We start from the raw sequence: 26,437 nt of genomic DNA, 5'->3' as shown, positions 1-26,437 counted from the left end.
AGGGGACTGCAGCTTGAGCAAAACTGCTGATCTCAACTGTGGCAGTATGGGATTGGTAAACAGGTGATGTCTCAAGTAAGCAGGTCCCAGGTTATTTAGGGCTTGAACTCCATCCGGAAATCCAGAGGCAGGCATTGCTTGTTGAGTATTTCCTCCTGAGCAAAGACTGATCTCATCTGTTTGGACAAAATACTCTACTTATGAACAACTGAGCTGCCATGTTCTCACTAGCTTTAGCTTCTGAATGGATTTAAGGTGTAGTCCATTATGAAGTGATTTGCTGTAGTCTATTAGTGAGGTGACACAAATGCTTAAATCTCAGTGACGAGGTCATTCTCGGAAAGAAAAGGTGGCAACCTTGGAGCCAGCCGCAGATGGAGAAAAAGCCATCTGACTACTGCTGAAAGATGATCATCTAGTAATAACTGGGAATCCAGTCAGACTCCCATGATACAGACACAAGTAACACATGGCAGAGATATACTTTCAGTTAGAGGCACTCTTTTTTTTAATGCTGTCATAAACAGATAGCTAAGGGTTAATGTCTCTTTCACCTGAAGCACCTGACCAGAGGACCAATCAGGAAACCGGATTTTTTCAACTTTGGGTGGAGGGAATTGAGTGTCTAAGGTCTTTTGTTTTCTGGCTGCCTGCTTTCTCTGAGCTTTGGAGAAGTAGTTCTACTTTCTAGTCTTCTGTTTCCAAGTGTAAGGACAAAGAGATCAGATAGTAAGTTATATGGTTTCTTTTCTTTGGGATTTGCATGAATATAAGTGCTGGAGTGCTTTGATTTGTATTCTTTTGGAATAAGGCTGTTTATTCAATATTCTTTTAAGCAATTGACCCTGTGTTGTATTATCTCAATACAGAGAGAACATTTGTACTTATTTTTCTTTCTTTTTATATAAAGCTTTCTTTTAAGACCTGTTGGAGTTTTTCTTTACTTCAGGGAAATTGAGTCTGTACTCACCAGGGAATTGGTGGGAGGAAGAAATCAAGGGGAGATTTGTGTGTTGGATTGCTAGCCTGACCTTGCATTCCCTCTGGGGGAATAGGAAAGTACTTTTTGTTTCCAGGATTGGGAACAGAGAGGGAGATTCACTCTGTTTGGGTTCACAGAGCTTGTGTCTGTGTATCTCTCCAGGAGCACCTGGAGGGGGGAAGGGAAAAAGGATTATTTCCCTTTGTTGTGAGACTCAAGGGATTTGGGTCTTGGGGTCCCCAGGGAAGGTTTTTCAGGGGGACCAGAGTGCCCCAAAACACTCTAATTTTTTGGGTGGTGGCAGCAGGTACCAGGTCCAAGCTGGTAACTAAGCTTGGAGGTTTTCATGCTAACCCCCATATTTTGGACGCTAAGGTCCAAATCTGGGACTAAGGTTATTACATGAGTGGCAGCTGGTGGGAGATAGACAGAACCCAGAAGCCAGTAGAAATATTATATTTTTCTTTTCTCTGCTAAGGGCTTTTTAGCAGAGAGAAACAGTTGGTTTTAAAAGGGAACCAGAGAGATTTTTTTTTTCTGCTCTCTCTGGCAGTTGTGGCTTGCATGTTAAGCGAGAAGCCATTAAGAAACTGTTGAGGGTCTTTTGTCATGCAATAGCCCTCCCATTAGGAAGCAAGTACCGGCACTTATATGCATGCAAATAAAGTGGTTTTTCTGGTTTCCTTTCATTGAACATTAGCTAGAGAGAGAAAAGGAAAAAAGCACTGTTGCTAGGCAGACTTCAGGAGGCAACAGAACCTGCAGTTCAGAAGATAAACACCGGAGGGCACCCCAACACAAGAAAACAGGAACCATGACTTCTAAGGCAAAAATTGACGCCGAAGAACAAATCAAAGAAGCTGAACACAGGCGACAGATGGAGATGAAAGAAAAGGAAGAAAGCATGAAACTGGCAGCCTTCCAAAGAAAACAGGCAGCCCAAGAGGCAGCACACAAAAGAAAACTAGAAGAAGAAGAGAGAGCCTACCGAAGGAAACAAGCAGAAGAAGAGTTGGCCCACCACCGAGAAATGGAAAAAACACCAAAAAGAAATGGAAAAACAACAAAAAGAAATGGAAAAACAACAAAAAGAGAATGAAGAGAAGGAAAAACAGAGAAAACATGAACTGGAGTTGGCAAAAGCTGGGCTGCATGTGCCAGCCAACCCTAACAACCCGGCGCCAAATATTGCTCCACAGCACAGGAAATTTCCCACCTACAAGGCAGGTGATGACACCGAGGCCTTCTTGAAAAATTTTGAAAGAGCCTGTCTTGGGTACAGCATTCCCGAAGACCAGTACATGGTAGAATTGAGGTCACAGCTCAGTGGACCTTTAGCAGAGGTGGCAGCTGAAATGCCTAAGCACCAAATGAATGACTATAAACTTTTTCTAACCAAGGCCAGATACAGGATGGGGATAACCCCAGATCATGCCCGTCGGCGCTTCAGAACCCAAAAGTGGAAACCAGAGGTGTCATTTCCCAAACACGCCTACTACATTGCAAAAAACTATGAGGCCTGGCTAACAGGAAACAACATTCAAACCTTGGAAGAACTGAACCTCCTCATACAAATGGAGCAGTTCTTGGATGGTGTTCCTGAAGACATCACACGGTACATACAAGATGGAAACCCCAAGAATATCGCTGAGGCGGGGGAGATTGGAGCCAAATGGATGGAACTGGCAGAAAGCAAGAAAGCTACTGTCAAGGGGAACGATTACCCCAGGGGGCACACAGACCATAAACCCTACAACCGAGGACAGCCAAAGACCCCACATACCACCCAAGTAAAGCCACAGATACCCTACCCTTCAACCTCACCAGTCTCCAGTAACTCACCTCGGCCCAGTGACCCATCAGATGGAAGATGCTTTAAGTGTAATGAACTGGGACATATCAAGGCCAAGTGTCCCAAGAACACCATGCGAGTGCAATTCATTACACCACCATCACACCAAAGATCCCCAGGTCCGGATGCCTCTCAAATACCCTTGGAGCGAAGGGAAAATTTGAGAGTGGGCGGAAAGAAGGTTACTGCATGGAGAGACACGGGGGCACAAGTGTCAGCTATCCACCAATCCTTCGTTGACCCCAAATTCATCAACCCAAAGGCCAAAGTTACAATTTACCCCTTCATGTCACAAGCTGTAGACTTGCCTACAGCTCAACTGCCTGTCCAGTACAAAGGCTGGTCAGGAATGTGGACTTTTGCAGTCTATGACAATTATCCTATCCCCATGCTACTGGGGGAAGACTTGGCCAACCAGGTGAGGCGGGCCAAGAGAGTGGGAATGGTTACACGTAGCCAAACCAGGCAAGCTTCCAGACCCATTCCTGTTCCTGAACCGTCCACAGAGGCCCCGTCTGTGTTACCAGAGACCCAGACAGAGGTAGTGGACCCGGATTCCATGCCTACCACTGAAACAGCCACAGCATCTCCAGTCCCAGGCCCGGAACTGGAACAGCAACCAGCACCAACAAGTGCAACTACATCTTCAAACTCAACGCCAGAGGGCGCCAGCGAGCCAAAACTGGCAGAAGCCACAGACAGCCATACCCAAAAGGCTCGGCCAGAGCCTGAAATACCCTCAGGTGCACCAGCGGAGAGCGGTTCACCAGCAACGGAAACAACCCCATCACCTACATCGCTTCCAGAGGGACCAAGCCCAAGTCCACAGTCTGAGGAAGAACTGGTGACCCCAGACTCAAGGGAACAGTTCCAGACTGAGCAGGAAGTGGATGACAGCCTTCAGAAAGCTTGGGCGGCGGCACGGAGCACCCCACCGCCTCTCAGCTCTTCTAATCGATCCCGGTTTGTTATAGACCAAGGACTTTTATACAAGGAAATTCTTTCTGGTGGACACCGGGAAGAATGGCAGCCGCAAAAACAGTTGGTGGTTCCAACTAAGTACCGGGGGAAGCTCTTAAGCTTAGCCCATGATCATCCCAGTGGCCATGCTGGGGTGAACAGAACCAAGGACCGGTTGGGGAAGTCCTTCCACTGGGAGGGGATGGGCAAGGACGTTGCCAAGTATGTCCGGTCTTGTGAGGTATGCCAAAGAGTGGGAAAGCCTCAAGACCAGGTCAAGGCCCCTCTCCAGCCACTCCCCATAATTGAGGTCCCATTTCAGCGAGTAGCTGTGGATATTCTGGGCCCTTTCCCAAAAAAGACGCCCAGAGGAAAGCAGTACGTACTGACTTTAGTGGACTTTGCTACCCGATGGCCAGAAGCAGTCGCTCTAGGCAACACCAGGGCTAACACTGTGTGCCTGGCCCTAACAGACATCTTTGCCAGGGTAGGTTGGCCCTGCGACATCCTTACAGATTCAGGGTCTAATTTCCTGGCAGGGACCATGGAAAAACTGTGGGAAACTCATGGGGTGAATCACTTGGTTGCCACCCCATACCACCATCAAACCAATGGCCTGGTGGAAAGGTTCAATGGAACTTTGGGGGCCATGATACGAAAATTCATCAACGAATTCTCCAATAATTGGGACCTAGTGTTGCAGCAGTTGCTGTTTGCCTACAGGGCTGTACCACATCCCAGTTTAGGGTTTTCACCATTTGAACTTGTGTATGGTCACGAGGTTAAGGGGCCATTACAGTTGGTGAAGCAGCAATGGGAGGGGTTTACGCCTTCTCCAGGAACTAACATTCTGGACTTTGTAAGCAACCTACAAAGCACCCTCCGACACTCTTTTGCCCTTGCTAAAGAGAACCTAAAGGATGCTCAAGAAGAGCAAAAGGCCTGGTATGACAGACATGCCAAAGATCGGTCCTTCAAGGTAGGAGACCAGGTTATGGTCTTGAAGGCGCAACAGGCCCATAAGATGGAAGCATCATGGGAAGGGCCATTCACGGTCCAAGAGCGCCTGGGAGCTGTAAACTACCTCATAGCATTTCCCAATTCCTCACTAAAGCCTAAAGTGTACCATGTTAATTCTCTCAAGCCTTTCTATTCCAGAGACTTACAGGTTTGTCAGTTTACAGTCCAGGGAGATGATGCTGAGTGGCCTGACGGTGTCTACTACGACGGGAAAAAAGACGGTGGCGTGGAAGAGGTGAACCTCTCAACCACCCTGGAACGTCTGCAGCGGCAACAAATCAAGGAGCTGTGCACTAGCTTCGCCCCATTGTTCTCAGCCACCCCAGGACGGACTGAACGGGCATACCACTCCATTGATACAGGTAGTGCTCACCCAATCAGAACCCCACCCTACCGAGTGTCTCCTCATGCCCAAGCCGCTATAGAACGGGAGATCCAGAACATGCTACAGATGGGTATAATCCGCTCATCTACCAGTGCATGGGCATCTCCAGTGGTTCTGGTACCCAAACCAGATGGGGAAATACGCTTTTGCGTGGACTACCGTAAGCTAAATGCTGTAACTCGTCCGGACAACTATCCAATGCCACGTACCGATGAGCTATTGGAAAAGTTGGGACGTGCCCAGTTCATCTCTACAATAGACTTAACCAAGGGGTACTGGCAAGTACCGCTAGATGAACCTGCCAAGGAGAGGTCAGCATTCGTCACCCATGCGGGGGTGTATGAATTCAATGTCCTTCCTTTCGGCCTTCGAAATGCACCCGCCACCTTCCAGAGGCTGGTAGATGGTCTACTAGCTGGACTGGAAGAATTTGCAGTTGCCTACCTCGATGATGTGGCCATTTTTTCAGACTCCTGGCCCGAACACCTACTACACCTGGAAAAGGTCTTTGAGCGCATCGGGCAGGCAGGACTAACTGTTAAGGCCAAAAAGTGTCAAATAGGCCAAAACAGAGTGACTTACCTGGGGCACCAGGTGGGTCGAGGAACCATAAACCCCCTACAGGCCAAGGTGGATGCTATCCAAAAGTGGCCTGTCCCAAAGTCAAAGAAGCAGGTCCAATCCTTCTTAGGCTTGGCCGGATACTACAGGCGATTTGTACCACACTACAGCCAAATCGCTGCCCCACTGACCGACCTGACCAAAAAGACCCAGCCAAATGCAGTTAAGTGGACTGATAAGTGTCAAAAGGCCTTTACCCAACTTAAGGCAACGCTCATGTCTGACCCTGTGCTCAGGGCCCCGGATTTTGACAAGCCATTCCTAGTAACCACAGATGCATCTGAGCGTGGTATAGGAGCAGTGCTCATGCAGGAAGCAACAGATCACAACTTCCATCCTGTCGTGTTTCTCAGCAAGAAACTGTCTGAGAGGGAAAGTCACTGGTCAGTCAGTGAAAAGGAATGCTATGCCATTGTGTACGCCCTGGAAAAGCTACGCCCATATGTTTGGGAACGGCGGTTCCAACTACAAACTGACCATGCTGCACTAAAGTGGCTTCATACTGCCAAGGGGAACAACAAAAAACTTCTTCGTTGGAGTTTAGCTCTCCAAGATTTTAATTTTAAAATTCAACACATCACAGGAGCTTCTAATAAAGTTGCTGATGCACTCTCCCGTGAGAGTTTCCCAGAATTCAGTAGTTAAAAAGTGTTCTTAAAATGTAAAAGTCTGTTAGTTATATACTTAGGAGTATATGTAAAGGTGTATGTGTTGTATTAATCTGTTTATTTTCAAGTTCTAGAAGGAAATCGCCGCCAGTGAGCTTCCCCACTGTCTGCAATTTGGGGGGCGTGTCATAAACAGATAGCTAAGGGTTAATGTCTCTTTCACCTGAAGCACCTGACCAGAGGACCAATCAGGAAACCGGATTTTTTCAACTTTGGGTGGAGGGAATTGAGTGTCTAAGGTCTTTTGTTTTCTGGCTGCCTGCTTTCTCTGAGCTTTGGAGAAGTAGTTCTACTTTCTAGTCTTCTGTTTCCAAGTGTAAGGACAAAGAGATCAGATAGTAAGTTATATGGTTTCTTTTCTTTGGGATTTGCATGAATATAAGTGCTGGAGTGCTTTGATTTGTATTCTTTTGGAATAAGGCTGTTTATTCAATATTCTTTTAAGCAATTGACCCTGTGTTGTATTATCTCAATACAGAGAGAACATTTGTACTTATTTTTCTTTCTTTTTATATAAAGCTTTCTTTTAAGACCTGTTGGAGTTTTTCTTTACTTCAGGGAAATTGAGTCTGTACTCACCAGGGAATTGGTGGGAGGAAGAAATCAAGGGGAGATTTGTGTGTTGGATTGCTAGCCTGACCTTGCATTCCCTCTGGGGGAATAGGAAAGTACTTTTTGTTTCCAGGATTGGGAACAGAGAGGGAGATTCACTCTGTTTGGGTTCACAGAGCTTGTGTCTGTGTATCTCTCCAGGAGCACCTGGAGGGGGAAAGGGAAAAAGGATTATTTCCCTTTGTTGTGAGACTCAAGGGATTTGGGTCTTGGGGTCCCCAGGGAAGGTTTTTCAGGGGGACCAGAGTGCCCCAAAACACTCTAATTTTTTGGGTGGTGGCAGCAGGTACCAGGTCCAAGCTGGTAACTAAGCTTGGAGGTTTTCATGCTAACCCCCATATTTTGGACGCTAAGGTCCAAATCTGGGACTAAGGTTATTACAAATGCATCTTCTGATCGTTTTCTGTAACCCATCAACATTACTTCAGTTTCATCAGGATTGAACTTCAGCCAGCTCTCTGTCATCCATGCTTCAAACTCAGATGGACATTGGGAAAGAGATTTAAATGCACCATTTGAGACGAAAGAAGTTTTACAGAATCTGTGTTGTTACATTGAACACAGTAGTATCTTCCTCCTGTACCCCATGTTTCATATTTCCTTGTGGTACTGTGCACTGGAGTTTTTCCAGAATTACCCTGGAATAGTTTAGTTGTTTGAGGGTTGGGAAGTTGTGAGAGGTCTCGCTCCCCTCTTTTCTTTAAGATCCCTTATTAGGGTGTCTGGCTGTGCTATTTTTGTAATGAAGTGTGCTTCTGTAGATCCTGTCATACACCTAGAGCCAAATTTTCAAAGATATTTAGACACCTAAAAATGTAGATAGACACTGTGTGCAATTTTCAAAAGTGCCTATGCAGGTGTGGCATCTAGCTCCCATTGAAATCAGTGACATTAGTTTCAGTGGGAGTTAAGAATCTAACCTACTTCAATCTTTTGAAATCACAATAGGTACCTATCTGCATCTTTAGGAACCAAAATATCTTGGTGGAATCTGCCCCTGAGGTATAAGAGATGACATTTAAAATGTTTAAATAAGTAAATTCTCTATTTGCATGTTGTGTAAAAATAGATGGCAATATGATGGTGTTGTATACAGAAGTATAATACAATGATGTATTAAAATAATGCAGTATATAATATGTTCATGTTGTAGATCCTGTTTGCATCCTTTCTGTGCTGCCCTCTAGCTAGTAGATTAAGACTAGAGAGAGTGCTGCTCATTCCATTTAGAATTTAAATACAGATTTAGCTAGCTTAATTTCCCTTGCCTCATAAGAATTCATTTGCTGGGTTCCAACATTTTATTTAAAGGGGTCACAGTAGCTACAAGGCTTGTGTACACGTAGTACAAGAAAATGATGTCTTAATTCAGAAACAAATGTTATGTTTCAGCTTCATTAACTTTGGTTGGGATCAGTCTCATGGGTCTCCAATCACTTGATCATTCACATCAAGTGCTTGCTTTTTCTTTACTTTTCCTTTTTTTCGTTTGAGATTTGCCTTGCGTACATAAGGTTAGGGTATTCCAGTATTCTGGTACAGAAAGAAGAACACAATAAATGAAGTCTTTCCCCCTTTTTTGTTTTGTAGGTGTTACCCCTGGCCCATGTTAGCAATGACAAGAATCGGATCACACTAATTAATCCTCAGGCAGTGAATCTTGATGCCTATAAAGAGAAACTGGAACAAGCACTTAAATCCTATGAAAGGTAAGTCTGCTCTTCAGATTTTCTCCATGCTGACAGACTAACTCTGTTTTTTCATGATGAATTGGGTTCATTTTACATCTCTGACTGCCTTACCTGTGCTTTGCTCACTAATCCATCTCCTCAAAGATGTATTTTAACATTCTGTACATTTGAGCATTTTCAAACAGCCACCATTGTCTAAAAATGTTTCCTACCAGAGAAATGTTCTTTTCAAAAGTGTGGCATTAAAAGTAAATGAATAGTCAGGGACACCATAAATATTACATTGCACACATAATACACACATTTTTCTTTTTAAGTAACAAAAATTCATTTTAATTTCAACTGTAATCTCAAAATGTTAAATGTAAAACAAAACCCTTTCTGAAATAGAAACATAATACAAATATAGCCAAGGAAATAAACAGGTGCCTAACATTAAGCTCCTAGATCCATATTTAGGTGCCTAAATAATTGTCCTGAGTTTTGCTGTTGACTGCTTGGCACTTTTGAAAATCAGACTACTTATTTAGGCTAACTATGAGTTTAGGAGCATAACTTTAGGCAGCCGTGTTGTAAGATATTGGCCCCTATTTTTGTTTTTTTCCAGAAGAGTTGTGTTTTACTTATTGTTTGCAGGATCAGATAGGAAGTAGACATTGAAAGGATTTTATAAATCTTAACTATTTTTTTCTTGGCTTTTAAGTTTGTGGTTTTTGAAAATTATGTGATGATTAGTAATCTTAACAGGATTTTAAGGACAAAAAACTTTAATAAACTACATATCTAGTCAAATTTTATTCTAATAAAATGTACAGATTTAATAACTAATACATTTATGACATCTGAGTCTTCCTTTCTTGACTAATTGTTGAGTTGGCTTCCCAAGTTTTAGGCCTTGTTTATGCTACAGAGTTTTGTTAACAAAAGGCAGCGTTTATCAACAAAACAATGGATGCACACACATGACAATGTCACCCTTGGCAGTAAAAATGCCCTTCTTTGGCAATAAAATAACACCACCCCGACAAGAGGCATAAGGCTTTTTGAGCAAAATTTTTGTTGATAAAGTGGCAGTGTAGACACCCACGCTTGATTTTATTGCTTTAATTGGCCTCTGGGAGGTGTCCACAATGCCCGTCCTGACTGCTCTGGTAAGCAGTTCGAAGTCCACTGTCCTGCAGCCAAGTAAAAAGCATCTGCCTCATCCCCTTTAAAGCCCTGGGAGTTTTTGAAATTCCATATCCTGTTTGCTCGGCGTGGAGAGATCTCATCACATCTTACCAGGTGACCATGGCGGCTTCATGCAGCAAATGCTTTCCTGGCTGGACCACTGTGGAGTTGCTGGATCTGCTCAGTATTTGAGGGGAGGAGGCTATGCAGTCCCAGCTGTACTTCAGCTGTAGGAATTTTAGTATCTACGGGCAGATTTCTTGAGGCTTTTCTGAAAAAGGCTATGACCAGGACATGGTGCAATGCAGAGCAAAGATAAAGAAGCTGAGGCAGGTGTACCATAAGGGGAGGGAGGCAAAACATTGCTCTGGTGCTGCACCCAAGACCTACCAGTTCTATAAGGATCTGGATGCTATCCTTGGTGGTGACCCTACCTCCTCTGCCAAGAGCCCCATGAATACTTCGGCGGGCCTGGAGGCAGCGGAAAGAGGACCTAACCCAAAGGATGAAGTTATTGATGAAGAGGTGGCGTTAGAAGACGATGAGGAGCTCCGGGCTGGGTCATCTGATGGGGCATGCAGCCAGGAACTGTTTATCACTCCAGAGATTTCTAGCCAGTTTAAGCAGTTGCTCTCCAGTGAGCAAGAAGCAGGAGATGAGACATCTGGTAAGTGGCTGTGGTTTGTGTAGTTCAGAGATGGGTTCAAGGTATAGAAATGTACAAGGCTTCCTGTGTTTCTGTGTGCTGGACATTTCCCTGTGCAGCTAATCAATATGGTGGAGTAGGGGTGTTGATGCACGCGGAGATCTCATGGGAATCCTCTGGAGAGATCTCTAGGAATCTTTCCTGGAGGTACTCAGCAATCCTCTGCTAAAGGTTCCTTGGCAGAGCAGCTTTGTTCCTTCCCCAGTGGTAGGAAACTTTCCCGTACCATTCGGCAATCACTTGTGCAGAGACCAAAGCAGCACACAGGTGAGCAGCATAGGGACCAGGGCAGAATCTACAAGTATGTAGTAGATATGCTCTCATTTCCCTGCTTACCCTCAGCAGGGAGATATCTGATACAGTGACCCCATACCTGTGGAAAAGTGTGGTAGAATTAAGAATTTTTTCCCCAGTTGGCTGCACTGCAACCCTTCCAGAGCACTCTTTTCCTCATGTAGAGCATCCCCTGCTTCCAACCAACACTCACCATGCTTGGGATGTTCACCAAGGGTCAGTGGGAAAGTGATTGTTATGTTACCAGAGGTGTATTTTACTGAAATGTTTCAATGCTGTGCATGAACTTAACAATCACGTTTCTGTGCATTGTTTCTTGTGCTTCTGCAGATGTGGCCTTGAGGGACACCCCCCACACACCAGCAGGGCATCTTTGCCAGACAAGAAAACGCCCAAGATGGAGCAAAGAAGACACGTTCCGAGAGGTACTGCAATTCTCCAATGCAGAGAAAAGGGAATGCAGGGAGTGGAGGGAAGCTGAATGGCAGGACAGAAAAGAAAATTAGGAGTTTGTTAAGGATACTACTGAGCAAATGGTTAAAGTCATGGAAGAGCAAATGCAGATGCTGAAGTCCTTAATAATACCTCAGATTGAGCAGATGTTTGCCCGCCCTCCTCTGCAGCACATTCAGAACTCTTTTTTTCCATGCCCCTGCAAACTCCATCCACATGTTCCTTTCTGCTTTCCAGAAGTTCTCAGTTTCCCATTCACTCCACCCTCTTGGACATCTTTCAAAATGACATCTGGACCTACACACAGCTCTGAAAGTCTTCCCTTCTCTGGTCCCTCCTTTCCCACCAAGCATCTTTGTGTGTTTGTGCATGTGTTGTTTTTTTCTGAAATAAAGGCAAATTTTTGAACAATAACTAATCTTTATTTGTGTCCTACAAATTGAGATAGCAGGCACTACTAAGCCATACATAGGCAGTTTAATCATTGGCTTACTGGAATTTAAGGCCCAAATTTCACAATTGCTTCCTATGAAAACTAGATGTAATGTAACATTTCAGTACCAATCACAGAGATGTACATTACTGGTTCTTCTTTTTGAAGTGTTGCCTCAAAACCTCCCTGATTCAAATAGGCCCCTCTGGGCCCCTCTGATAACCCTGGTATCCGGCTGCTCAAAATCAGCAGTGAGGCGGTCTGCCTCATCACTCCACCCCGAGCAAACCTTTCACCTTTAGCTACACAAATATTATGCAATGTACAACGTGCGGCTATGACCATGGGTATAATACCCTTACTGAAGTCTAACCTGCCATAAAGGCATCGCCAGCGTGCCTTTAATCTGCCAAAGGCACATTCCGTGGTCATCTGGCACCTACTCCGCCTGTTGTTGAACTGCTCCTTACTGTTATCCAGGTTTCCTGTGTAAGGTTTTATGAGCCATGGTTTTAAGGGGTATGCTGGGTCTCCCATGATCAATGTGGGCATTTCAACATCCCCCCAATGTAATCTTCTGATCTAGAAAGAAAGTCCCTGCTTGTAGCTTTCTGTACAGGCTGGTGTTCCTGAAGATGTGTGTGTCATGCACTTTCCCAGACCACCCCACTTTGAAGTTAGTGAAATGCTAATGGTGATTCATGAGTGCCTGCAACACGATGGATAAGTACCATTTCCTATTGATGTACTCCATCGGAAGGTGGTCTGGTGCCAGAATTGGAATATGTGTGCCATCTATCACCCCTCCAGTTAGGGGAAACCCATTTCTGCAAAGCTGTACACTATTTCACACACATTTCCCAGTCACGCTCCTTTGTAGCAGGATGCAATTAATTGCCCTGCACACTTGCATTAATGCAGCCCCAGTGATCCACACAGCAATTGACACTCACTTCTCTATCAATAGGGCAGCTCTCATTCTGGTATCCTTGCACTGCAGTGCTGGGGCGAACTCTGCACACAGTTCCAGGAAGGTGGCTTTCTGCATCTGAAAGTTCTGTAGCCACGGCTTATCATCCCAGACCTGCCTGACAATGTGATCCCTCCATTCAGTGGTTCTTTCCCAAGACCAAAAGCAATGGTTCACCGTGTGCAGCTGTTCTGTGAATACCAAAAGAAATCTAAAGTTGCTCCTATCCATATCACACACCATGTCAGGCAGCTGGGAGTCCTGTTCAGTTAGGAACTTCTTGATTAATAATACTGCCCTCTGTGATGTGTTAATGACAGTTATCCGAGCATAGGAGAACAGAGCAGGATCCATCCCTTTATTCAAAGATGCCAGGATGCACAGCAAACAAGGACCATAGAAAAATGCCACAAAAGAAAGCTGGAAGCCCATGGAATGCTGGGATGGAAAACAATGCATCATGGGACACTGAGCTTCGTCCCAAGATGTGCTGCGATCTGTTCCCCCTTCCCGCAAGACCTAACATCAGAAGGTGTCGTGCTGCACTGTGGGATACGTACCCACAGTGCACTGCTCACACAGTCGATGGTAGTGCCCCAAGTGTGGACATGCTCTGCCAACAGAGGGAGTGAGTGTGAATATGCAATATCGATTTTTATTATAGTGCTTTTTGATTGTCAACATAACTTTTATCAACAAAACTGTAATGTAGGCAAGGTCTTACTCTCCTTCACAGATCTCAGTGACTGATTCCATCCTTTGTGAAACAACAAACAAATCCCTTTTCCATTCCCACTTTGTGTTGCCAAGTCTGTGTCTTGATCCACACTACATACTTACTCTGGTATAACTACATCACACAGAGGTGTGAAAAATCCACACTCTTGTGCGACATAGTTACACCAACCTTAACACCCCATGTAGACAGTGCTATGTTGGCGGGAGACCTTCTCCTGTCAATATAGCTACCCCCTCTCAGGGAGGTGGAGTTATTAAGCTGACAGGAGAGCTCTCTTCCATTAACTTAAAGAGTTACATTGGTGTAGTGTAGACCTGCCCTGTGTTTCGTGGTCTTAAAGTAAAAACTGATTTGGAAACTATTTTGTATAATATTTATGGAAATCAATTAAGATATATTTGTTTTTATTTTGCTCTCACTAGATTGAATGTTAATAGTTTTAGAGGGCCTGATCCAGTGTTCATTGAAGTCAATGGGAATTTTGTCCTTGATTTTAATGGTGAGGTTTTGATAACTATTTCCATCTTGTTCACTACTGTGGAATTTGTTGAAAAATAATCCTGATTGACTTCAGTAGAGTTGTAAGGGGGAGAAAAATGTCTTCTGATAAAATATTATGAGTGTTTTACTGAAGAGCTAGAGCACAGGCCTGACTTTTAAAGTATTATGCCTGGTCTCTCTGAAACTTACTGACATGAGTGGTCTTTACTGATGCTAGTTCCATTGACTAAAGTGAGTCAGGTTTACTAGCATCAATAAGGGCTTGCAGGACTGCGTCCAATATTTTTACAAATATGCCTTCAGTCAGTTTTATTTTTTACACATTAGTTGTTATGAGCATTAATACTAATGAAAATTTCAAAATGAACATTTTAGAAGTGAGTGAAAAATTATTCAAATTATTCAAAACCAAAAATATTGTTTCTTCTTAGTTTGTGAGACAAAAACAAAATTGCTTATGGAATTTTGCACCATGGAGTTCACTATGGAAAAGGCATATACAGTAGAACATTAGAGTAACAAACGCCAGAGTTATGAACTCAGCAACCACATATCTCATTTGGAACTGGAAGTATGCAATTAGGCAGAAGAAATTACCCCCCTACTCCCCTCAAAAAGGCAGAGTACCATACTGTGTTAAACGTAAGGTACTAAAAAGAAAAAAAAGAGAAAGCAACATAGTAAAGTTTCAAAGCTGTATTAAGTTAATGTTCAGCTGTAAACTTTTGAAAGAACAACCATAATGTTTTGTTCAAAGTTACTAGAGTTACAAAGATTTCAGAGTTATGAACAACCTCCATTCCCAAGGTGTTTGTAACTCAGAGGTTCTACTGTATGTAACAATTTTTAATAAAAGCAGTTTTCTAAAATCCCAGATTCTCAGACTATAAATCCTTGAAACTAAGATTATAAAATAGAAACACTGGTATAATTAAACTATAGCATTGCAGTTGCAAGGCTGCAATAAAGATTTTAACAGTTTCAGCAAATGTCATTGAGGATGGAGATGGGTTACGTGTGAAAGGTGAAATCATTCCTTGCCTAAGTATGTGGATGCCAAGTTTCAACCTATAGTGGATGTAAGTGACAAATTATAACTCCACATTTCCATCTGAAACATCAGTTTAACAATGTCTTTTGTGCTATGAATACAGTATTAAATTTCTGATAATTGAATTTGCAAGGTTTGCGAGGGTTTAGCTTAGTGAATAGTCGCAAATTTATTTTGACATCTATGAATTAGACAATATGTTAGTACATGCCAGTTTCAAGAATATAAGAAACCATGACAATAACCTCACCATACCTAGATTGATTATTAGCATAAAATTAAGAGAGGGGGAAAGTGGTGACAATAATTTCATGTTCCCATGGAGAAATATCCTTCAGCAAAGGAGAAAAAAGCTGGGAACTACAAAGAGTGTGTGATCTTGAATAGTTACAGACATTTACAAATGAGCTAGTTATGAATGTGCAGAATTTAGAAGTGTGAAATAGACAGCTGAGCATGCTAAGAATGCAGAATATGAATATACTAGTAATTTACATTCTGAAGTAGCTGGTTCTTGTTTTCCTTGGCAGATGAACTGAATCAGTCGGAAATCCATGTTCAGAATCTAATTTTGTATAGACTGTTGCAATAGTTAATTCACCAAGACTGGAAAAAGACAAGTGTTTGGAAAGGTCTGAGTTGTCTCTGAAATGAACTGATGCCAGCTCAGACATTTGTAAACAATAATGTAGCAGAGTTCACTTTTCTGTATGATGGCAGCTAGAACTCCCAGAGATTTGCTTCTGCATTGTGAAATGAGAGATAGTTATGTGATGGCTTAATTGTTGGGATGTTGACATTTAGGGATACAACTGTAAATTAAATTGGCTAGTAGAAACTTGTAATCTATGCCTTAAAAAAAAAAGACAAATAATCTGCAAGAAAGGGAAAAACCTGTAGTGTTTTTAAAATGACAGAACTTGAGTGCTTTTGAGTAGGTAGTTCTGTTTTCACCACAGCAGCTTTCCTTAATGAGCAGAGTGGAATGAAGTAGAAATGTAAATGGTGAGATTGCATTTGATTTTTAAATGGGGAAAAAATCGTTAACATTGCTTCTCAAGTGCCTTCATGCTGAAGCTGTTAACTTGTCAGGGGCGGCTCTTGGCTGACATTAAATCAGCACTATTGTTCAGTTTAGATTACTGGGTGCTGGACTGAACTCTCCACTGAAATTCCAGCGGGAAACATTAGTGATTGCCACTAATTTGTCAGTGACCCTGAAATAATCATGTTGCTACCAGATGGAAGATGCTGTTTTCCTATGTCCTTTTGCAGATGATAAATTCATAGTTGAATGATAAGAACACAGTTTGTGCTTTCAGAATACAAATCATGGTAGATATCTTTAGAACTGAGTGTTCTTGTTTATTCATTGATATTATGATAATCAGCCACACACTGACCACATTCCCTCAGGAATTGTTTTCTTTTATTTAATAGGCGCCTAAATCTAATTATTTGGAGAGCACTATCTCAAGAGGAAAGAGACAAGTAAGTTTTCACCTTCTTCCTGTCTCAATAATTTAATTTTTGAAACATTTATTAATGGAATGGGAGCTGTGGTGCTTAGCACCTTTGAGAATCAGGCTATAAATATTTAACACACTTTTGTGGCTGCTCTTGTCATGGCCAGTTTATTTTACTTTCAAGTATTTCTTGTCTACACCTTACTGGTAAAATTTTTTCTGTGAGATACAGTAACATGTAAGCTTCAGGTTTTGGTTTGCCACCCACTGAGTTACAAAGTGAGAGGATTTCTTCTCCCCCTTGCTGTTCATTTTTGTAAAAGAGAATAAGCACTTCTCCTTAACAGTGTTAATCTGTGCTCAGTGTGAATGGCAAGGGTTTGGGAGGATTGGGACATCATCATCTTTGGCATCAGCATAAACCCTTCTCTACTTGGCCAGTGAGTAGCACTCCAAGGATTGGTTTGTGAGGGGATAAACTATACGGATTATCAGCACCTTCACACTGGTATGACTTCGTCTACTCTGGGGGTTTGTAGCACTTTAATCAGATCAGGTTTTAAACTGATATAGTTAGAATGGTACAAAAACTGTATGTAGAACAGCCCTAAGAGCAGTGAAGTTAGCATTTATTTACTTCACGGGGGCAGTGTGCTGCTTAATTACTTAACATTTGTACAGTGTCTTGAAAATGAAAAATGTTACTATGTATAATTGTAAACTATTCTAATTTTTTTAAAGGCTTGAGCAGGAGGAGCCAGTCTCGTATATGGAACACAAGGAAGCTTTGCTACAGGCCTTAGAAAATCTGGGTTGGCCTGTTTCTTATGATGATGTGACACTTTTGGAAGATGAGATTCTGTCAGGATTAACCTACATCCAACAAGCCTCTGATCTTCAGGAAGCTGCCAAAAAGGAAATTCAAAGAACCTCTGTATCAAACATCAACCACAGTAAAATGGTAGGTTGTACAAGCTGGGCAATCAAACATTTTCTTTCAAATATTCTTCAGTGTCTGCTCCTAGGATAATTTCACCTGTCACTTGTCACTTAGCTACTTGATAGGTTGGCACTAACCATAACTCTATACAAACTGGGGAAGAAGATGCAGACTGAGTTGCTAATAATGCTTCTAAAAAGAGATGAAGCTGTAGTGATCACCTGCTATTTTGTGGAAAAGTTTATTTCCCTATTGTAACTAGAACAGTAAGTGGTTTTGTCACCACCTGCCCTGCATCTCTGGGATCTTAAATGCTAAGCTGCTTTGGCTCACAGTCAAGACCCCAGCAGACAAGCATACAGGTCACATCCTGGCTTCCATCACCCAATTACTTTCTGCAGGGTGACCCCAATGCCTCCCCAGTCCTGAATTTTCCCAAAACGTCTGACCTGTAGTGCCAGCCCTCTTGCTAAACATTCACAGAAGGTATTAAGTTCACTGCTCCTTAAAGAGACAGTACCCAGCAGCTTATTAGTTTAACTTGGGTTAAGGTAATCACTCTATTTGAATCAAAGCATGAAATTGGTTTATAGTAAAAGTAAAAAAAGTTTAAGTGATACCAAGTATCAGGAATAAAGCTAGAAAGGATTACAAGCATACAAAAATGAAAATACACTTTTAAGACTAAAACCTGATATAACAAACTTGTTCAAATAAGTGTTTCTCACCACATCTCTTTTCCAACTTGATTGACCAGGCATTCTGGCTAGGACCTTTCATAGAGCTCAGAGTGCTTGGTTCCTTTATCTCTTCAGGTGAAGGATAATTTAGGGTTTTTTTTTCCGCTCTCTTTATAGTCTAGTAAATCTTTGAAATGTATTCTTTGAAGTATATCCTTAGATAAAGTTCCTTTGTCCTGCTGGGTGTAGATGGTAGGCTGTCTGGTGTAGACTCCATGCTGGTTCCTTCCCCACTGGTGGTTTTTGACAAAGCAAATGATCTCTTCCTGCAACCTCCAATACAATAGAGTAGCCTGTTGAATTTGTCCACACCTGGTTTGAGGTGTTGGCCTCTTTCCTTTGTCTGGAGAAAACCCATTTGTCAACTTCCCTGACACGCCTGATCTAAACACATTTTTATCACATATTTCCTGCATACCTGTAAAGTTCTTTGTGGGTTAAACATACATATATCACATGAAAATTTTAATGATCATTGAAAAGTGACGAAGAGTCCTGTGGCACCTTATAGACTGACAGAAGTATTGGAGCATAAGCTTTCGTGGATGCATCTGATGAAGTGGGTAGTCACCCACGAAAGCTTATGCTCCAATACTTCTGTTAGTCTATAAGGTGCCACAGGACTCTTAGTCTGGATCTGTAAAAAGCGACAAACACAGCTACCCCTCTGATAATGATCATTGAGTTATTAGTTTTCCAGTGACATATTACATGCAACCTTTTGGGTAAATATCATAGCTCTGTGCCATCTGGAGTCACACCTATAAAAATATATATGCATACACACATACCTCATGTTTCTTTTCATTAACAAAAGGTAGATTTGTTTCCTCTAAAAAAGAATACTTAAATGCATCATACTAAGCCTGAATAGTTAGATTTTGTGCAGGGAACTCCATAGGGGTTGGATTGGATAGAATCCACCACCAGCCCAATCTGTTGGCTCTCTACCACTGTTATTCCAATCGATGGGGCTGAAGTAGTGGCCATTGCACCTTCACATTTCCATTTGAGGAGCTTTTGGGCCATGTAAGTGCAGCAAATTTGAGCCCTTCTCCGGGTATGTCTACACTGCATTGTAAACCCAGCTCTGTGGGATCTGGGCTTGCGGACTTGATGTTTCCAATCCCAGGCTAGAGCATCCACACTGCATTGTAAATCTGGGCTTACAGTTGCTGGACCTGGGTCTCAAAGCCATGCTAACATGTCCATTCTGCACTACACAGGCCTTCTAGCTCAGTCCTGCACCTTGTACGGTGTCCACATAGTAAAATGAAAGAGGTTGGACCGTCTCAGAGTGATTCAGGCCCTGACCCATCTCCCTAGCAAAATTGTAGGACCTGGTCCTGAGTGCTTGCTGACTTGAGTGAAACTGCTTTGTGGAAGGAGGGCTTCGGCTTAAACCTGAATCAGAGCCTAGGCTTAGTATGCAGTTTAAACATATCCTCTTTGCTCCCTGGCAGTTTCTCTGCCTGTGATCCTCCTAAACACAAGGCTAACAGAGAGCTTAAGTGGTTAAGTGGGCCTTTGGGTGAGTTTTACTATTGCATACTAGTGAGATTCCTGTAGGACATTTCTATATCTATATGTACATATAACATATTCTTTACATGTTTTTTCGGTAAGATAAAACTTTAATTGTTTTGTAGATTGTTGACCATTGCAATAGCTTCATGGTTACCATTTCTCTATTCCAGCTCTTTAGAGGGCGTTTGAGGGCAGTTTGTAGAAGGCAAGTTCTGGGCTTGCAACTATTCTGAAGTGTTGAATGTGTGAGGGGGTTGGTTTCAGTGTGGTATGCAAGTGAAATACTAGCTGGCAAACTTGGTATATCACTTCCTTGTAAGTACCTGTGGGTGGGTGCAGCTCCAGTATAGAATACAGGTATCCAAACTTGTGTTGTAGGAAGAGTCCAACCTTAAGCTTCATGATCTTATTTTTTCTGTATCCCAGCCCAAGCTGAGGCACAGTGTCAAGCCTTCAGCTCTCCTACAGTTTTACAGTGCTGGAGGGAAGTAGATTTGGACTCCAAATCAATACTCCCTCCCTGTACAAATTAATCAGCTCCAGATGGAGGTAACATACATACAAAAGTTTACCATAAATCAATGAACATTATTTCTAAGAAACAGCAATTATGCAGTTATGAGTAACTTGCCAACAGGTTCCATGTTGGTTTGACAATATTATTAACAGATAATATTTACCACTTAACCGTATCCATAAAAAAGAATGCTGAAACTGAGAAACAAAAGTACATATCTCCCTCTGGGTCAGAGTTAAGGACGTAGCCGCATGTTATATTTCTTTAGGCTTAACAAGAATAGTTTATTTATTTGTTTGAGTGTAATATTTATGATATGCTTACATATTCTTTCTTGTTTTTGTTTTGTAAGTTATATGATAGGTAAATACGTTTTTGGCCTTAGTCTTGAATGTTTTTTCTTTTTTCTTTTTCTTTTCCTTTTTTTTTTTTTTTTTTAATATGGAATTTATTTTTAGTATTTTCTTACAAAATGCCTTGAAGTAAACGTGTGCCTGTGTATATATGTCTGTGTGTATGGTGGGTTTTCGTTTTGTTTTTTGTTTTGTTTTAATTTAGAATTTCTTTGCAAATATACATATTTTTTAATTTTTATAAAAATGCATAAACAATTTTCTAAAATAATTGTCAAGGCTAAACTGATTATCATTCCGAGTACTTTTTGGAAAAGAATTTTCCTTCTCCAATTAAGATTTTTAAATTAATTAAAATTTTAATTGATCTAATTCAGTGATCCCCAACCTTTTTTGTCTGGCGGGCACCAGACGACGAGCCACAGAGGTGGTCTGCCGAAATCCTGCCGAAATTCGGCAGCAATGCCTCTGGATGATGCTATTTGTCAGCGGTAAACAGCGTCATCCAGAGGCGTTGCCGCTGAAATGCTGCCGAATGTCGATGGCATTTTGGCGGATGCTCGTCCGACGGCCAGTACGCGAGTGCACTTAGATGCCCTGGCGGGCGCCATGGCACCCACAGGCACTGCGTTGGGTACCCCTGATCTAATGCTTTAGATTCAAAATAACTTTTGTGATGAAATATGTATTGATCCAATACAGCTACTTAATTTAGCAACTATTGCATAGTATGAAATCTAAGGATAAACTTAAGGATGTGGCTGAACATCAAGAGACACTAATGATCACAATTTTTAGAATGGCTACTGAAAACATCTTCCTAAGTTTCTCTCATTTTCATAGTAACTACAATGCAAGGGCTTGGTGCTACAAGGTGCTTAGGCCCAGATTGGAAATTAGGAGCCTAAATAGCTTTGAAGATCTGGCTTTTAGTGTTTTCACTTCCCTTTGGTTTCAGTGGGATTTGAGGGTGCTCAGCACCTCACAGGGTCAGTGTATATCAATATAATTCTACTGCTGAATAGTTTCTTTTCTAATGTAACCAACACATGGTTCACATTAGTATTCTGTTAATAAAAAACAGCAATATTTCCTGTACTGGAGAGCTGATAGTTTTCAGATATGCAAATCCAGACAGTTGGGTTGTACTGTTTCATCCAGCAGCACATCAAGAATCTTGTCTAGAATCTTAGGAACAGGTAATGCCCAATCTCTCTCTGTCTCTAGCAGATAAACAGTTCAGCTTTTCACCTCCAAAAGTTTTCTGACTCCAGTTATGAGGGAGATTTTCAAAGATATGAATGGTAGTTAAGCACCTGTTTCCTATTGAAAGTCCTTGGGAGTTGGACACCTCATTGCCATTTGTGGCTTCAAAAATCAAATTGCTTTTAGCAAGTGGAGGATGATAAGGGAGAAGTTGTTTGTATTTGTTGAGTTTGTAGTGGCTCCCACTTCCAAAGAAAATGGTGATTTTACTTTATTTTCCTGTCCAAAGATATAAGGGATAGCTGATGAGGCACATTCTGCCCTTGAATGTGCACATGTGGTTCTCTTTGATTTCAGTGGGAGCCATATGGGTGTATCCACAGGTACAATATGACTTTTTTTGAATATTGCTTTTTAAATAAAAAACTCAGAGATTGACTTTAGCTGCACTGATTGTGATGTTTCTGCTCTCTTTGACCATCACAATGCCTGATGAAAGTGGCAGGTGAAAGATATTGAGATGAATGACATTCTTGATTGCCTGACAGAGAATGCTCTGTGTGTCAAATGCTGTTTGAAACTTGACAGCTCAAAGATTCAATGTGTTGCCAGTGCTGTGAGCAACTCATTCAAAAAGAAACATAAAGTGCACTGAAATATCTCTAAATGACTCAGTCCTCTACAAAGGTTCATACTTACCTCAGATTTCCACTTCAAAAGGATCCTTGTGCGGTTCATTTGAATGCAGTTAAAGATATAACAACAAGGTGCACGACATGTCAGCTTCAGAGTAGAATTTTGCTCTTTCCCAGTAGGAACACAAATGTATTTACTACCATTAGTGCCAGTGTGAATACAAAAAAGTCCTCTAAGAACAATAACTTGTCCTTAGTGAAAGGTTGTAATCGGGATTCTCAAGACACATCTTCTTACAGTGTGCTTCTGTGTTTGTAGCTTTTGACAGTCCAAGAGCATTTGCTTACTTTATTTTTAAGTGTATTGAAATTTATTTATCAGAATCTCTACATGTTTTTCTTACAACCACACACATAAAAACAACTAAATTTGATGGAATTTTGATTAAAAGACAATGCCCCAAGCCAAAGAAGAAAGACAGATCAATCCACCTTCTTGGGCAAGAGCCTGAAGGTGAAATTCACGCATGGGCAGAGGGCCCACATAAGGCCCTGTGCACCACTTAAACTCTTAACACGGGACTTCAGTGGAGCTTAAATAATGAATAGGACATTGGACGTGCCTTATGCACTGGGGTACATTTTATCCTAAATGACTAGATAGATCATGTAATGTGCCAGTTCAATAAATGTCTGCTCTGTTGTACCAATCAAGGAAACAGATTCTTGAGTTGAGGGCCCTCATTGTGAATGCCTTGCTGCCAGACCACTCCAAAATCAAATCTAGGAATAAACAGCATAAACAACTAACACTCAACTGCAAGAGTAGAGTACCAAGAGAAGGTTTACTGAAAAACAGTTCTTCGAGTAGATGCAGCTGTGTATTCCACTTAGATGTGTGCATGCCCAGCACACAGGACCCAGAGAACTTTGCCTAGTAGTACTCTTAGATGGACGGTGTTCATGCCTCCTGGCTGTAGCCCCTTCCCTGGTTACATGAAGCAGTGCCAACCCCAGAGCTCTACCTGGTCTTAGCCTCTCAACTAGTTTAGTTTTTTTTCTCTCATATATAATTAGTAGTACCCTTAGTGTTAGTTAGTGTTGTGCTAGTTGGTTGCTCTTGGTGGTGCCCTCATGGGGGTTTAAACATTGTTTTTCGTCTAGGAGAGTGATTCACCACTCACAGTGCTTGCTCTGTCTTGGTGAGGCCCAAGTCAAGGCGTGTTGCATGATCTACAGATTGTTTAAGAAACAGACTCAAGTGGCTCAAGTCAAGATCTTCACCTGAAGCAGCATCTGTTTGAACAGGCCATGTGGCCTGCTTCAGTACTGAGGCACTCATCAGGTTGGAGATTGCCCTTGGGGTCAGAGAGCACTGTTGCATCACGTTCCAAAGCAGACGCCTCTCCAAGAAATGGAGGAGCCATTCCCCTTTGACTGTGCTGAGGAAAAGGTTGCATAAAACCAATTGAAACTGCTCCAGGTCTCAGAGTGACTCTTCTACCTCCCCCAGGAAAAGCATGGGCCTGCATGGAGCTGTTGCTGGCATGCAGGAGGTACAGGTACTTCTAGCCCTTCCCCAGGACCTCGTAGGGATGTTAGAAATCCTGGTTCTGGCCTCTGGCTGTCTGTAGAGTCCGGTGCCAATGAGGGAGATGACAGTACTGACTGTTTCCACTTTGGTGCCGTACCAGGCAGGTACAGACCTCCTCCTCCTCTCAGTTCTGATCTCTCCTTTGGCCCAGGACTTTGCCCGGGCTGCGTCAACTATAGCCCTTTTTACTGATTGAGCTGCTGATCCCTTGGGTCTGTTGACACTGCACACCATTGTTCTCTTCCACAGGTTGTGGAAGTGGGGTTGGTACTGGGATCGGTACAGGGGACTTTGGTACCAAGAACTTCCTTGGCACCGCTTCAGTCGGCACCACAAATGCTTCTGTGGCAGCTTTCACTGCCCTTGACATCAGTACTATCAGATACTCTGGTACTGCTGTCTCTAGGATCTCAAGACTTTTCTGCATCTGAGTCAGGGTCATCCTCCTTTTCTCTATTGCCCGACCAATGTCAAGGGCCATTGATGGACATTATGGGAACCAGGATTGGTACACATCTCGTGATTGCGATGGAGATCCCTGGCCTGGTGCCTCCTGGCTGCCAATGCCTAGTCTGTATCATGGAGGTCTCACTCAAAAGCAGGATCGCCAGCCAAGTCTGTGGTAGTGACCGTCCATCTGCTGCAGGCCCAGGCACCGGCAGTCCTTCTCCCTGTGGAGCCTCCAGAGCCATCCTGTCTGGGTCTGTCAGCCATGGAACAGGAGCTGGTTTTGAATCAGTTTAGGTCCTCATCTTCATCTCCGAACAATTCTGTGCTGACTGGCTTATCCTCTCTTTTGGTACCGGAGGATTTTAAGGAATATCAAGACTATTTGTGGCATGTAGATGCTTCCCTTGGTACCAAAGCGGAGTTCTTGCAAGAGAACACCCGCAAATTGATGGATATTTTGCAGTCATCTACTGCCCCGGGAGAGTCACCCTCCCTATAAACTATGCGTGCGTTGAACTGGCTAAGGCCCTCTGGAGCATGGCAGCTTTGGTACTGCCTGTGGCTAAGAACATGGAAAAGCGCTCTTTCATTCCCATGTAGGTATTTGAGGGGTTTTACTTCCATCCATCCCCAAATTCACTAGTCTTAACTGCAGTGAGCAACTGAGCCAGGGAAGGTTTAAGTCCACCCCTCAGGATAGGGACTTTAAATGATTGGATCCCATGGGCAGGAAGGTTTATATCTCCATTCCTTATATATGTGAATTGCTAACCAGCAAGCCTTGCTGTCCATGTATAACTTTAACTGGACAGCTGTGTCAAGGTTTTCAGAGGGAGGAATTTTGAGTGTCACTGAGGGCTACTTGGTGGCTACAATGTCCTTGAAGTCCACACTCAATGTCATGGACACCTCAGCAAGGGTGATGGCCTCTGTGGTCACCACTAAGAGGAATTCCTGACTGCAGAATACAGGTATTGCCTTTGATGTCCAGCAGCCATAGAGGATTTGCCCTTCAATGGCCATACACTGTTCTCAAAAAAAAAAACTGACTAGATGCTGCACTCCTTCAAGGACCCAAGGGCTACCCAGCTGTCCTTGGAGGCGTACATGCTGCCAGTGGAGAGGCGCCACTGTGGTGTCCAACAGCAGCAGCAGTGCCCATCACAGCATGTTTGGCCAGCCTTTCCCTCCTTTGATGCAACAAGACTACCCCAGAAAGAGGGATAGGACCCACAGGAGAAAGCAGTCAGGCTTGGTATTCGGCCAGCCTACGTTCCCTCTCCTAACGCCTTCCAAGCCCCCATTTGAATCCTTGGTCCAGAGCACTGATCCAGCTGTTGCACCTCACTTGTCATCCCCCACTTTGGGGCTCGATCACTACCGACAGCTGGGTCCTTAGCACCATCAGATCAGGTTATGCCATCCAGTTCCTCTCCAGGCCTCCTCTTTACCCTTCCTCCCCATCCCTCTTCAAGGACCTCTCTCACGAGACACTGCTTCATGAACAGGTCCGCTCTCTGCCGGCTTTGGGAATAGTGGAGAAGGTTCCGCAGGAACATCAGGGTCACAGTTTCTACTCCCTATACTTCCTGGTACCCAGATCCAAGGGAGGGATAAGACCCATCCTCAATCTTTGTGACCTCAACAAATATATCGGGTACATGAGGTTCCGAATGGTCACTCTATAGACTGTCCTCCCCACACCTGTCTCAGAATAATAGATTTGCTGCTGTGGACCAACAGGAAGCCTACTTTGATGTGGTGAGTTTACTGAGCCACAAAAAGTTACTGTCATGGCTGAATGCCAATGTTAGTACACAGTGCTTCCATTCAGCCTCTCTTCTTCCCCCAGGGTTTTTACCAAATGCATGTTTAAGAAATTTACTTAAGTTGAAAGTACT

The 26,437-nt window shown here is 42.9% G+C and overlaps 1 protein-coding gene across 2 annotated transcripts in view; it reads left to right on the top strand.

Annotated features, from left to right (window-relative positions):
• The window catches only part of VWA3B (von Willebrand factor A domain containing 3B), a 146,871-nt gene that overhangs the window by 73,025 nt on the left and 47,409 nt on the right, over positions 1 to 26,437 (top strand). For both annotated transcript variants that reach the window (XM_050932009.1, XM_050931999.1), the window contains exons 21-23: positions 8,691 to 8,809; positions 16,549 to 16,599; positions 17,316 to 17,535. In XM_050932009.1, coding sequence (XP_050787966.1) covers positions 8,691 to 8,809; positions 16,549 to 16,599; positions 17,316 to 17,535 — 390 coding nt within the window. The remainder of the gene's footprint in view (positions 1 to 8,690; positions 8,810 to 16,548; positions 16,600 to 17,315; positions 17,536 to 26,437) is intronic.

Source organism: Gopherus flavomarginatus, chromosome 1, assembly GCF_025201925.1.
Source record: "Gopherus flavomarginatus isolate rGopFla2 chromosome 1, rGopFla2.mat.asm, whole genome shotgun sequence".
In the NCBI taxonomy this organism is placed as follows: Eukaryota; Metazoa; Chordata; order Testudines; family Testudinidae; genus Gopherus; species Gopherus flavomarginatus.
The sequence above is the reverse complement of the archived record's forward strand: the minus strand, read 5'-3'. Positions and strand labels throughout refer to the sequence as shown.